Source organism: Telmatherina bonti, assembly GCF_933228915.1.
Source record: "Telmatherina bonti genome assembly, chromosome: 2".
Taxonomy (NCBI): Eukaryota; Metazoa; Chordata; class Actinopteri; order Atheriniformes; family Telmatherinidae; genus Telmatherina; species Telmatherina bonti.
Window position 1 is genome coordinate 44543822 of NC_136620.1, and position 13556 is coordinate 44557377.

Below are 13556 nucleotides of genomic sequence, written 5' to 3' on the forward strand. Positions count from 1 at the left end.
GTCCAGCTATAGTCCAGGTACAGTCCAGCTATAGTCCAGGTACAGTCCAGCTATAGTCCAGCTATAGTCCAGGTACAGTCCAGCTATAGTCCAGCTATAGTCCAGGTACAGTCCAGCTATAGTCCAGGTACAGTCCAGCTATAGTCCAGCTATAGTCCAGGTACAGTCCAGGTACAGTCCAGCTATAATCCAGGTACAGTCCAGGTACAGTCCAGCTATAGTCCAGGTACAGTCCAGCTATAGTCCAGGTACAGTCCAGGTACAGTCCAGCTATAGTCCAGCTATAGTCCAGGTACAGTCCAGGTACAGTCCAGCTATAGTCCAGGTACAGTCCAGGTACAGTCCAGCTATAGTCCAGGTACAGTCCAGGCACAGTCCAGCTATAGTCCAGCTATAGTCCAGGTACAGTCCAGGTACAGTCCAGCTATAGTCCAGGTACAGTCCAGGTACAGTCCAGGTATTGTCCAGGTACAGTCCAGGTATTGTCCAGGTACAGTCCAGGTATTGTCCAGGTACAGTCCAGCTATAGTCCAGGTACAGTCCAGCTATAGTCCAGGTATTGTCCAGGTACAGTCCAGCTATAGTCCAGGTACAGTCCAGCTATAGTCCAGGTATAGTCCAGGTATAGTCCAGGTACAGTCCAGCTATAGTCCAGGTATAGTCCAGGTATAGTCCAGGTACAGTCCAGCTATAGTCCAGGTATTGTCCAGGTACAGTCCAGCTATAGTCCAGGTACAGTCCAGCTATAGTCCAGGTATAGTCCAGGTATAGTCCAGGTACAGTCCAGCTATAGTCCAGGTACAGTCCAGGTACAGTCCAGCTATAGTCCAGGTACAGTCCAGGTACAGTCCAGGTATTGTCCAGGTACAGTCCAGGTATTGTCCAGGTACAGTCCAGGTATTGTCCAGGTACAGTCCAGCTATAGTCCAGGTACAGTCCAGCTATAGTCCAGGTATTGTCCAGGTACAGTCCAGCTATAGTCCAGGTACAGTCCAGCTATAGTCCAGGTATAGTCCAGGTATAGTCCAGGTACAGTCCAGCTATAGTCCAGGTATAGTCCAGGTATAGTCCAGGTACAGTCCAGCTATAGTCCAGGTATTGTCCAGGTACAGTCCAGCTATAGTCCAGGTACAGTCCAGCTATAGTCCAGGTATAGTCCAGGTATAGTCCAGGTACAGTCCAGCTATAGTCCAGGTATAGTCCAGGTACAGTCCAGCTATAGTCCAGGTACAGTCCAGCTATAGTCCAGGTACAGTCCAGCTATAGTCCAGGTATAGTCCAGGTATAGTCCAGCTATAGTCCAGGTACAGTCCAGCTATAGTCCAGGTATTGTCCAGGTACAGTCCAGGTATTGTCCAGGTATAGTCCAGGTACAGTCAAGGTATAGTCCAGGTATTGTCCAGGTACAGTCCAGGTATAGTCCAGGTACAGTCCAGGTATTGTCCAGGTATTGTCCAGGTACAGTCCAGGTATAGTCCAGGTATTGTCCAGGTACAGTCCAGGTACAGTCCAGGTATAGTCCAGGTATTGTCCAGGTACAGTCCAGGTATTGTCCAGGTATTGTCCAGGTATAGTCCAGGTATAGTCCAGGTATTGTCCAGGTATTGTCCAGGTACTGTCCAGGTACAGTCCAGGTATTGTCCAGGTATTGTCCAGGTACAGTCCAGCTATAGTCCAGGTACAGTCCAGCTATAGTCCAGGTACAGTCCAGGTACAGTCCAGCTATAGTCCAGGTACAGTCCAGCTATAGTCCAGCTATAGTCCAGGTACAGTCCAGCTATAGTCCAGCTATAGTCCAGGTACAGTCCAGCTATAGTCCAGGTACAGTCCAGGTACAGTCCAGCTATAGTCCAGGTACAGTCCAGGTACAGTCCAGCTATAGTCCAGGTACAGTCCAGGTACAGTCCAGGCACAGTCCAGCTATAGTCCAGCTATAGTCCAGGTACAGTCCAGGTACAGTCCAGGTATTGTCCAGGTACAGTCCAGGTATTGTCCAGGTATTGTCCAGGTACAGTCCAGCTATAGTCCAGGTACAGTCCAGGTACAGTCCAGCTATAGTCCAGGTATTGTCCAGGTACAGTCCAGGTATTATCCAGGTATAGTCCAGGTACAGTCAAGGTATAGTCCAGGTATAGTCCAGGTACTGTCCAGGTACAGTCCAGGTACAGTCCAGGTATTGTCCAGGTACAGTCCAGGTACAGTCCAGGTATAGTCCAGGTATTGTCCAGGTACAGTCCAGGTATAGTCCAGGTATTGTCCAGGTACAGTCCAGGTATAGTCCAGGTATAGTCCAGGTATTGTCCAGGTATTGTCCAGGTACTGTCCAGGTACAGTCCAGGTACTGTCCAGGTATTGTCCAGGTACAGTCCAGGTATAGTCCAGGTACAGTCCAGGTACAGTCCAGGTATTGTCCAGGTACAGTCCAGGTATTGTCCAGGTACAGTCCAGGTATAGTCCAGGTACAGTCCAGGTATTGTCCAGGTACAGTGCACGTACAGTCCAGGTATTGTCCAGGTACAGTCCAGGTATTGTCCAGGTATAGTCCAGGTACAGTCCAGGTATAGTCCAGGTACAGTCCAGGTACAGTCCAGGTATAGTCCAGGTATAGTCCAGGTTAAGTCCAGGCAGAGTCCAGGTGAAGTCCAGGTACAGGTACAGTCCAGGTCCAGTCCAGGTATAGTCCAGGTATAGTCCAGGTTAAGTCCAGGCAGAGTCCAGGTGAAGTCCAGGTACAGTCCAGGTACAGTCCAGGTACAGTCCAGGTATAGTCCAGGTTAAGTCCAGGCAGAGTCCAGGTGAAGTCCAGGTACAGTCCAGGTCCAGTCCAGGTATAGTCCAGGTACAGTCCAGGTACAGTCCAGGTGAAGTCCAGGAAGAGTCCAGGTGAAGTCCAGGTACAGTCCAGGTACAGTCCAGGTATTGTCCAGGTGAAGTCCAGGTACAGGTACAGTCCAGGTACAGTCCAGGTATAGTCCAGGTATAGTCCAGGTATTGTCCAGGTATAGTCCAGGTGAAGTCCAGGTACAGTCCAGGTATAGTCCAGGTATAGTCCAGGTATAGTCCAGGTTAAGTCCAGGCAGAGTCCAGGTGAAGTCCAGGTACAGTCCAGGTCCAGTCCAGGTATAGTCCAGGTACAGTCCAGGTACAGTCCAGGTGAAGTCCAGGAAGAGTCCAGGTGAAGTCCAGGTACAGTCCAGGTCCAGTCCAGGTACAGTCCAGGTATTGTCCAGGTGAAGTCCAGGTACAGGTACAGTCCAGGTACAGTCCAGGTATAGTCCAGGTACAGTCCAGGTACAGTCCAGGTATTGTCCAGGTACAGTCCAGGTACAGTCCAGGTATTGTCCAGGTATAGTCCAGGTGAAGTCCAGGTACAGGTACAGTCCAGGTACAGTCCAGGTATAGTCCAGGTTAAGTCCAGGCAGAGTCCAGGTACAGTCCAGGTCCAGTCCAGGTATAGTCCAGGTATAGTCCAGGTATAGTCCAGGTTAAGTCCAGGCAGAGTCCAGGCAGAGTCCAGGTACAGTCCAGGTATAGTCCAGGTTAAGTCCAGGCAGAGTCCAGGTACAGTCCAGGTCCAGTCCAGGTATAGTCCAGGTATAGTCCAGGTACAGTCCAGGTACAGTCCAGGCAGAGTCCAGGCAGAGTCCAGGCAGAGTCCAGGTGAAGTCCAGGTACAGTCCAGGTCCAGTCCAGGTATAGTCCAGGTATAGTCCAGGTACAGTCCAGGTGAAGTCCAGGTGAAGTCCAGGCAGAGTCCAGGTGAAGTCCAGGTCCAGTCCAGGTATAGTCCAGGTGAAGTCCAGGCAGAGTCCAGGTCCAGTCCAGGTCCAGTCCAGGTACAGTCCAGGTGAAGTCCAGGTGAAGTCCAGGCAGAGTCCAGGTGAAGTCCAGGTCCAGTCCAGGTCCAGTCCAGGTATAGTCCAGGTGAAGTCCAGGCAGAGTCCAGGTCCAGTCCAGGTCCAGTCCAGGTCCAGTCCAGGTGAAGTCCAGGCAGAGTCCAGGTATAGTCCAGGACAGGACAGATCTACATGCAGGTGAAGCAGCGTCTCACCAGGTGTGACTTCTTGGAAGCCATGTCTCCTTCCCCACCTTGTCTATGCAGAACTTCTGGGGACCGTTACTTCCTGCAGGTGAAACACGTCGTTACAGGTGAGCAGCTTCATCACCAGGTACTGCAAAGAAACCTTCATTGTCCTGGCGAGACTCCACCTGCACCTCCTCCTCCTCTACCTCTATCATCTCCTCCTCCTCCTCCATCACTTCCTCCTCCTCTACCTCCATCACCTCCTCCTCCTCTACCTCTATCATCTCCTCCTCCTCCTCCATCACTTCCTCCTCCTCTACCTCCATCACCTCCTCCTCCTCTACCTCTATCATCTCCTCCTCCTCTACCTCTATCATCTCCTCCTCCTCCTCCTCCATCACTTCCTCCTCCTCTACCTCCATCACCTCCTCCTCCTCTACCTCCATCACCTCCTCCTCCTCTACCTCTATCATCTCCTCCTCCTCTACCTCTATCACCTCCTCCACCACCTCCATCACCTCCTCCTCCTCTACCTCTATCACCTCCTCCACCACCTCCTCCTCTACCTCTATCACCTCCTCCTCCTCTACCTCCATCACCTCCTCCTCCTCTACCTCTATCATCTCCTCCTCCTCCATCACTTCCTCCTCCTCTACCTCCATCACCTCCTCCTCCTCTACCTCCATCACCTCCTCCTCCTCTACCTCCATCACCTCCTCCTCCTCTACCTCCATCACCTCCTCCTCCTCTACCTCTATCATCTCCTCCTCCTCTACCTCTATCATCTCCTCCTCCTCCATCACTACCTCCTCCACCACCTCCTCCTCTACCTCTATCACCTCCTCCTCCTCTACCTCCATCACCTCCTCCTCCTCTACCTCTATCATCTCCTCCTCCTCTACCTCTATCACCTCCTCCACCACCTCCTCCTCCTCTACCTCTATCATCTCCTCCTCCTCTACCTCTATCATCTCCTCCTCCTCCTCCTCCACCACCTCCTCCTCCTCTACCTCCATCACCTCCTCCTCCTCTACTTCTATCACTTCCTCCTCCACCTCCATCACCTCCCCCTCCTCCTCCACCTCCATCACCTCCTCCTCCTCTACCTCCATCACCTCCTCCTTCTCCACCCCATCACCTCCTCCTCCTCCACCTCCATCACCTCCTCCTCCTCTACTTCTATCACTTCCTCCTCCACCCATCACCTCCTCCTCCTCCACCTCCATCACCTCCTCCTCCTCTACTTCTATCACTTCCTCCTCCACCTCCATCACCTCCTCCTCCTCTACCTCTATCACCTCCTCCTCCACCACCTCCATCACCTCCTCCTCCTCTACCTCTATCATCTCCTCCTCCTCCACCTCCATCACCTCCTCCTCCTCTACCTCCTCCTCCTCCACCTCCATCACTTCCTCCTCCTCTACCTCTATCATCTCCTCCTCCACCACCTCCATCACCTCCTTCTCCACCACCTCCATCACCTCCTCCTCCTCCACCTCCATCACCTCCTCCTCCTCTACTTCTATCACTTCCTCCTCTACCTCTATCACCTCCTCCTCCACCTCCATCACCTCCTCCTCCTCTACCTCTATCACCTCCTCCTCCTCCTCCTCCATCACTTCCTCCTCCTCTACCTCCATCACCTCCTCCTCCTCCACCTCCATCACCTCCTCCTCCTCTACTTCTATCACTTCCTCCTCCACCTCCATCACCTCCTCCTCCTCTACTTCTATCACTTCCTCCTCTACCTCTATCACCTCCTCCTCTACCTCCATCACCTCCTCCTCCTCTACCTCTATCACCTCCTCCTCCTCCACCTCCATCTCCTCTACCTCTATCACCTCCTCCTCCACCACCTCTATCACCTCCTCCTCCTCTACCTCTATCACCTCCTCCTCTACCTCCATCACCTCCTCCTCCTCTACCTCTATCACCTCCTCCTCCTCCACCTCCATCTCCTCTACCTCTATCATCTCCTCCTCCTCTACCTCTATCATCTCCTCCTCCTCCTCCTCCATCACTTCCTCCTCCTCTACCTCCATCACCTCCTCCTCCTCCATCACTTCCTCCTCCTCTACCTCCATCACCTCCTCCTCCTCTACCTCCATCACCTCCTCCTCCTCTACCTCTATCATCTCCTCCTCCTCCTCCTCCTCCATCACTTCCTCCTCCTCTACCTCCATCACCTCCTCCTCCTCTACCTCTATCATCTCCTCCTCCTCTACCTCTATCACCTCCATCACCTCCTCCTCCTCTACCTCTATCATCTCCTCCTCCTCTACCTCTATCACCTCCTCCACCACCTCCATCACCTCCTCCTCCTCTACCTCTATCACCTCCTCCTCCACCACCTCCATCACCTCCTCCTCCTCTACCATCTCCTCCTCCTCTACCTCTATCATCTCCTCCTCCTCCTCCTCCACCACCTCCTCCTCCTCTACCTCCATCACCTCCTCCTCCTCTACTTCTATCACTTCCTCCTCCACCTCCATCACCTCCCCCTCCTCCTCCACCTCCATCACCTCCTCCTCCTCTACCTCCATCACCTCCTCCTTCTCCACCCCATCACCTCCTCCTCCTCCACCTCCATCACCTCCTCCTCCTCTACTTCTATCACTTCCTCCTCTACCTCTATCACCTCCTACTCCTCCACCTCCATCACCTCCTCCTCCTCTATCACCTCCTCCTCCACCTCCATCACCTCCTCCTCCTCTACCTCTATCACCTCCTCCTCCACCACCTCCATCACCTCCTCCTCCTCTACCTCTATCATCTCCTCCTCCTCTACCTCCATCACCTCCTCCTCCTCTACCTCCTCCTCCTCCATCACCTCCTCCTCCTCTACCTCTATCATCTCCTCCTCCACCACCTCCATCACCTCCTCCTCCTCTACCTCTATCACCTCCTCCTCCTCTACCTCCATCACCTCCTCCTCCTCTACCTCCATCACCTCCTCCTCCTCCACCTCCATCACTTCCTCCTCCTCTACCTCTATCACCTCCTCCTCCACCACCTCCATCACCTCCTCCTCCTCCACCTCCATCACCTCCTCCTCCCATACTTCTATCACTTCCTCCTCTACCTCTATCACCTCCTCCTCCTCCACCTCCATCACCTCCTCCTCCTCTACCTCTATCACCTCCTCCTCCTCCATCACTTCCTCCTCCTCTACCTCCATCACCTCCTCCTCCTCCACCTCCATCACCTCCTCCTCCTCTACTTCTATCACTTCCTCCTCTACCTCTATCACCTCCTCCTCCTCCACCTCCATCACCTCCTCCTCCTCTACCTCTATCACCTCCTCCTCCTCGTCCTCCATCACTTCCTCCTCCTCTACCTCCATCATCTCCTCCTCCTCCACCTCCATCACCTCCTCCTCCACCTCCTCCATCACCTCCTCCTCCTCTACTTCTATCACTTCCTCCTCCACCTCCATCACCTCCTCCTCCTCTACTTCTATCACTTCCTCCTCTACCTCCATCACCTCCTCCTCCTCCACCTCCTCCTCTACTTCTATCACCTCCTCCTCTACCTCTATCACCTCCTCCTCTACCTCCATCACCTCCTCCTCCTCCACCTCCATCACCTCCTCCTCCTCCACCTCCATCACCTCCTCCTCCTCTACTTCTATCACTTCCTCCTCTACCTCTATCACCTCCTCCTCTACCGCCATCTCCTCCTCCTCCTCCATCACCTCCTCCTCCTCTACCTCTATCACCTCCTCCTCCTCCACCTCCATCACCTCCTCCTCCTCTACCTCTATCACCTCCTCCTCCTCGTCCTCCATCACTTCCTCCTCCTCTACCTCCATCACCTCCTCCTCCTCCACCACCTCCTCCTCCACCTCCTCCATCACCTCCTCCTCCTCTACTTCTATCACTTCCTCCTCCACCTCCATCACCTCCTCCTCCTCTACTTCTATCACTTCCTCCTCTACCTCTATCACCTCCTCCTCTACCTCCATCACCTCCTCCTCCTCTACTTCTATCACTTCCTCCTCTACCTCCATCACCTCCTCCTCCTCTACTTCTATCACTTCCTCCTCTACCTCTATCACCTCCTCCTCTACCTCCATCACCTCCTCCTCCTCTACTTCTATCACTTCCTCCTCTACCTCTATCACCTCCTCCTCTACCTCCATCACCTCCTCCTCCTCTACTTCTATCACTTCCTCCTCTACCTCCATCACCTCCTCCTCCTCTACTTCTATCACTTCCTCCTCTACCTCTATCACCTCCTCCTCTACCTCCATCACCTCCTCCTCCTCTACTTCTATCACTTCCTCCTCTACCTCCATCACCTCCTCCTCCTCTACTTCTATCACTTCCTCCTCTACCTCTATCACCTCCTCCTCTACCTCCATCACCTCCTCCTCCTCTACTTCTATCACTTCCTCCTCTACCTCCATCACCTCCTCCTCCTCTACTTCTATCACTTCCTCCTCTACCTCTATCACCTCCTCCTCCTCTACCTCCATCACCTCCTCCTCCTCTACTTCTATCACTTCCTCCTCTACCTCTATCACCTCCTCCTCTACCTCCATCACCTCCTCCTCCTCTACTTCTATCACTTCCTCCTCTACCTCTATCACCTCCTCCTCCTCTACCTCTATCACCTCCTTCACCTTTATCACCACCTCCACTACTGTCTCCATTACTCCCTCCATCTTTGCCTCCTCCACCCAACCAAACTAAAGACATGGTTTCCATGACAACAGGCATGTTTTGTACCGATAAGCTCAGCGAATCCTCCGACTGGCAGCCGACACGTTCCTGTTACAAACTGAAGCAGACGGATTCTCTTTTCATTGTCCATCTCCTTCACCACCTGCAGGGGACATCAGTGGACATTAGTGGACATCAGTGGACATAAAGGGACATCAGGGGACATAGAAGACATCAGTGGACATAAAGGGACATCAGGGGACATAGAAGACATCAGTGGACATCAGGGACATTAACATATAGAGAGTGTTTGGGTAAAGGTGTGTGCGTACCTGCCAGAACCAGTGGATCTGCTTGCTGTTCTTGGTGTAATGTCTGTAGATGGTGTTTTTCTGCCAATCGCTCAGATCGATCTCCTGCATCCCACAGAGCATCAGCTGCAACGAGACGTGTCTTACTGTCCGTCCACCATGGAGACGTGTCTTACTGTCCGTCCACCATGGAGACGTGTCTTACTGTCCGTCCACCATGGAGACGTGTCTTACTGTCCGTCCACCATGGAGACGTGTCTTACTGTCCGTCCACCATGGAGAAAGGTCTTACTGTCCGTCCACCATGGAGACTTGTCTTACTGTCCGTCCACCATGGAGACTTGTCTTACTGTCCGTCCACCATGGAGACTTGTCTTACTGTCCGTCCACCATGGAGACTTGTCTTACTGTCCGTCCACCATGGAGACTTGTCTTACTGTCCGTCCACCATGGAGACTTGTCTTACTGTCCGTCCACCATGGAGAAAGGTCTTACTGTCCGTCCACCATGGAGACGTGTCTTACTGTCCGTCCTCCATGGAGAAAGGTCTTACTGTCCGTCCACCATGGAGACTTGTCTTACTGTCCGTCCACCATGGAGAAAGGTCTTACTGTCCGTCCACCATGGAGACGTGTCTTACTGTCCGTCCACCATGGAGACGTGTCTTACTGTCCGTCCACCATGGAAACGTGTCTTACTGTCCGTCCACCATGAAGACGTGTCTTACTGTCCGTCCACCATGGAGACCTGTCTTACTGTCCGTCCACCATGGAGACGTGTCTTACTGTCCGTCCACCATGGAGACGTGTCTTACTGTCCGTCCACCATGGAGACTTGTCTTACTGTCCGTCCACCATGGAGACTTGTCTTACTGTCCGTCCACCATGGAGAAAGGTCTTACTGTCCGTCCACCATGGAGACTTGTCTTACTGTCCGTCCACCATGGAGAAAGGTCTCACTGTCCGTCCACCATGGAGACTTGTCTTACTGTCCGTCCACCATGGAGACGTGTCTTACTGTCCGTCCACCATGGAGAAAGGTCTTACTGTCCGTCCACCATGGAGAAAGGTCTTACTGTCCGTCCACCATGGAGACTTGTCTTACTGTCCGTCCACCATGGAGACGTGTCTTACTGTCCGTCCACCATGGAGACGTGTCTTACTGTCCGTCCACCATGGAGAAAGGTCTTACTGTCCGTCCACCATGGAGACTTGTCGTACTGTCCGTCCACCATGGAGACGTGTCTTACTGTCCGTCCACCATGGAGACGTGTCTTACTGTCCGTCCACCATGGAGACTTGTCTTACTGTCCGTCCACCATGGAGACTTGTCTTACTGTCCGTCCACCATGGAGAAAGGTCTTACTGTCCGTCCAGCATGGAGACTTGTCTTACTGTCCGTCCACCATGGAGACTTGTCTTACTGTCCGTCCACCATGGAGACTTGTCTTACTGTCCGTCCACCATGGAGACGTGTCCTACTGTCCGTCCACCATGGAGAAAGGTCTTACTGTCCGTCCACCATGGAGACTTGTCTTACTGTCCGTCCACCATGGAGACTTGTCTTACTGTCCGTCCACCATGGAGACTTGTCTTACTGTCCGTCCACCATGGAGACGTGTCTTACTGTCCGTCCACCATGGAGACGTGTCTTACTGTCCGTCCACCATGGAGAAAGGTCTTACTGTCCGTCCACCATGGAGACTTGTCTTACTGTCCGTCCACCATGGAGACTTGTCTTACTGTCCGTCCACCATGGAGACTTGTCTTACTGTCCGTCCACCATGGAGACTTGTCTTACTGTCCGTCCACCATGGAGACGTGTCTTACTGTCCGTCCACCATGGAGACGTGTCTTACTGTCCGTCCACCATGGAGACTTGTCTTACTGTCCGTCCACCATGGAGACGTGTCTTACTGTCCGTCCACCATGGAGACGTGTCTTACTTTCCGTCCACCATGGAGACGTGTCTTACTGTCCGTCCACCATGGAGACGTGTCTTACTGTCCGTCCACCATGGAGACGTGTCTTACTGTCCGTCCACCATGGAGACTTGTCTTACTGTCCGTCCACCATGGAGACGTGTCTTACTGTCCGTCCACCATGGAGACGTGTCTTACTTTCCGTCCACCATGGAGACGTGTCTTACTGTCCGTCCACCATGGAGACGTGTCTTACTTTCCGTCCACCATGGAGACGTGTCTTACTGTCCGTCCACCATGGAGACGTGTCAGCTCCTCACCTCCAGCTCCTTCTCATCGAAGTAGCGGAGCCACTCCAGAGGAACCACCTCGTTGAATCCATCCAGGAAAGCCTTGGTCTGGTCCTCCACGCCGCGGGTGAACCTCCAGTCTGTCAGGAGGCTGAGGGAGGAAACAATGACATCATTTCCTGTTGATGGACGCCGGTCCTCCCCCCTTGACTTCGCTGTCTCACCTGATGTACTCGTCCTTGTTGTCTTCGGTGACCAGCTCATTCTCCCCGTCGTCCTTCAGCTGGTGGGTGGAAACTTTCCCGAGGATCTCCATGTCCTGGGCAAAATACAGCTCCACTCCACATTCCTCCAGGTTGTTTTCTCTGGTTCAGAACGCAGGAATACTACCACTCTGATACAAGTACTACAACCCTGGACTGCAGTAATACAAATACTTCCACCTTGTCCTGCAGTACTTACTTGACCCACATGATGGAGTTATAGAACTCGGGGTCGATGGACTCCAGGTCTTTGAGGGTTGGCTTCTTGTCCAACATTCGCTTGTAAAACGGCAGTGTGAAACCGGTGTCGATGAACTTTCCGTGGTACAAAGCCTGCAGGGAGGAAACCGAATGTTAGAAACCTCAGCAAGGGGACAGGTGAGACAGCTGAGACAGCAGCTGCAGACTCCCTGCTGGAATCTAAATAAAATGAAAATAAGCTGAGTAAACAGGGAACATGCTGCGCGTCAATAACAAGGGTTACCATGGCAATGAAGCGTCCAATGAAGCGGAAGTACGTCAGATGGTCGGGGTTGATGGAGGAAGCTGGGTTGATCTGGAGACAATAGTTGTTCTTGCCGGCGTACTCGAACAAGCAGTACATGGGGTTCAGAACTTCATGGGACAGCAGGAAGAACCACTCCCTGCAGAGGACGGAGGAGCAGATGGAGGACGGAGCAGCAGAGAGAAGGTGTGAACGAGAGAAAGAGCAAATGACAATGTGATGGTTTTACATAGAAACATCTAGAATCTTGTCAGATAAATGGGGGGGGGGTGTGTTGGTTTTATCTGTAATTCAGGTAAAACCAAAAGATCCATGATGTTAAACCTCAGAACCTTATATCAACTTGTATTTCTGGAACTTTCCCACTTTTTTACAGGCTTGAAGACAAATGATTTCATAAAGTATGCAGACATTTAAAATACTGTTTCACACCAACTACATGGAGAACAACACATAAACATGGTGGACACATGTAGAAATATGCATGTTAGACAGAATGAAGAACCTCCACCAGCTGCAGCACCGAGTGCTCCCAAGGCCCCAGCCCATTCCCACAGGACTGATGGTGGGGGTGGTGGGGGGAACAGCGTATGGACGGACGGACGGACGGACGGACTGAAGGACGCAGACACCTCCCAACATCCCGTCCGTGGTTCTACCCTGTGGTAGAACAGCATGATGTCACCTACCATAGGGTAAAACCACTGATGAGACACCGGAGACAGAGACAGATGTAGAACCCAAAAGACACATGGAAAATACCCAGAGAAGAAAACAGAGGGATGGATGGATGAATGGATGGATGGATGGATGGATGAATGGATGGATGGATGGATGGATGGATGAACAGATGGATGAATGGATGGTTGGATGGATGGATGGATGAATGCTTGGATGGATGGATGGATGGTTGGATGAATGGTTGGATGGATGGATGGATGGTTGGATGGATGGATGGATGGATGGTTGGATGGATGGATGGATGGATTTATGGATGGATGGATGAACAGATGGATGAATGGATGGATGGATGGATGGATGGATGAATGGATGGATGGATGATGGATTTATGGATGGATGGATGAACAGATGGATGAATGGATGGATGGATGGATGAATAGGTTTGATGGATGGATGGATGGATGGATGAATGGTTGGATGGATGAATGGATGGATGGATGGATGAATAGGTTTGATGGATGGATGGATGGATGGATGGATGAATGGATGAATGGTTGGATGGATGGATGGATGGATGATGGATGGATGGATGGATGAATGGTTGGATGGATGGATGGATGAATGGTTGGATGGATGGATGAATGGTTGGATGGATGAATGGTTGGATGGATGGATGGATGATGGATGTATGGATGAATAGATGGATGGATGGATGAATGGATGAATGGTTGGATGGACGGATGGATGGATGGATGGATGAATAGGTTTGATGGATGGATGGATGAATGGTTGGATGGATGGATCAATGGATGGATTGATGGATCAATGGTTGGATGGATGGATGAATGGATGGATGAATGGTTGGATGAATGAATGGTTGGATGGATGGATGGATGA

At 52.2% G+C, this 13556-nt stretch overlaps 1 protein-coding gene across 1 annotated transcript in view; it reads right to left on the reverse strand.

Annotated features, from left to right (window-relative positions):
• wwp2 (WW domain containing E3 ubiquitin protein ligase 2) overlaps positions 1-13556 on the reverse strand; it is a 32587-nt gene that overhangs the window by 1516 nt on the left and 17515 nt on the right. The window contains exons 7-13 of the mRNA XM_079249066.1: positions 11958-12117; positions 11673-11806; positions 11435-11575; positions 11241-11361; positions 9021-9125; positions 8755-8851; positions 4052-4124 (exon numbers count right to left, since the gene is read on the reverse strand). Of these exons, the coding sequence (XP_079105192.1) occupies positions 4052-4124; positions 8755-8851; positions 9021-9125; positions 11241-11361; positions 11435-11575; positions 11673-11806; positions 11958-12117 (831 nt within the window). The remainder of the gene's footprint in view (positions 1-4051; positions 4125-8754; positions 8852-9020; positions 9126-11240; positions 11362-11434; positions 11576-11672; positions 11807-11957; positions 12118-13556) is intronic.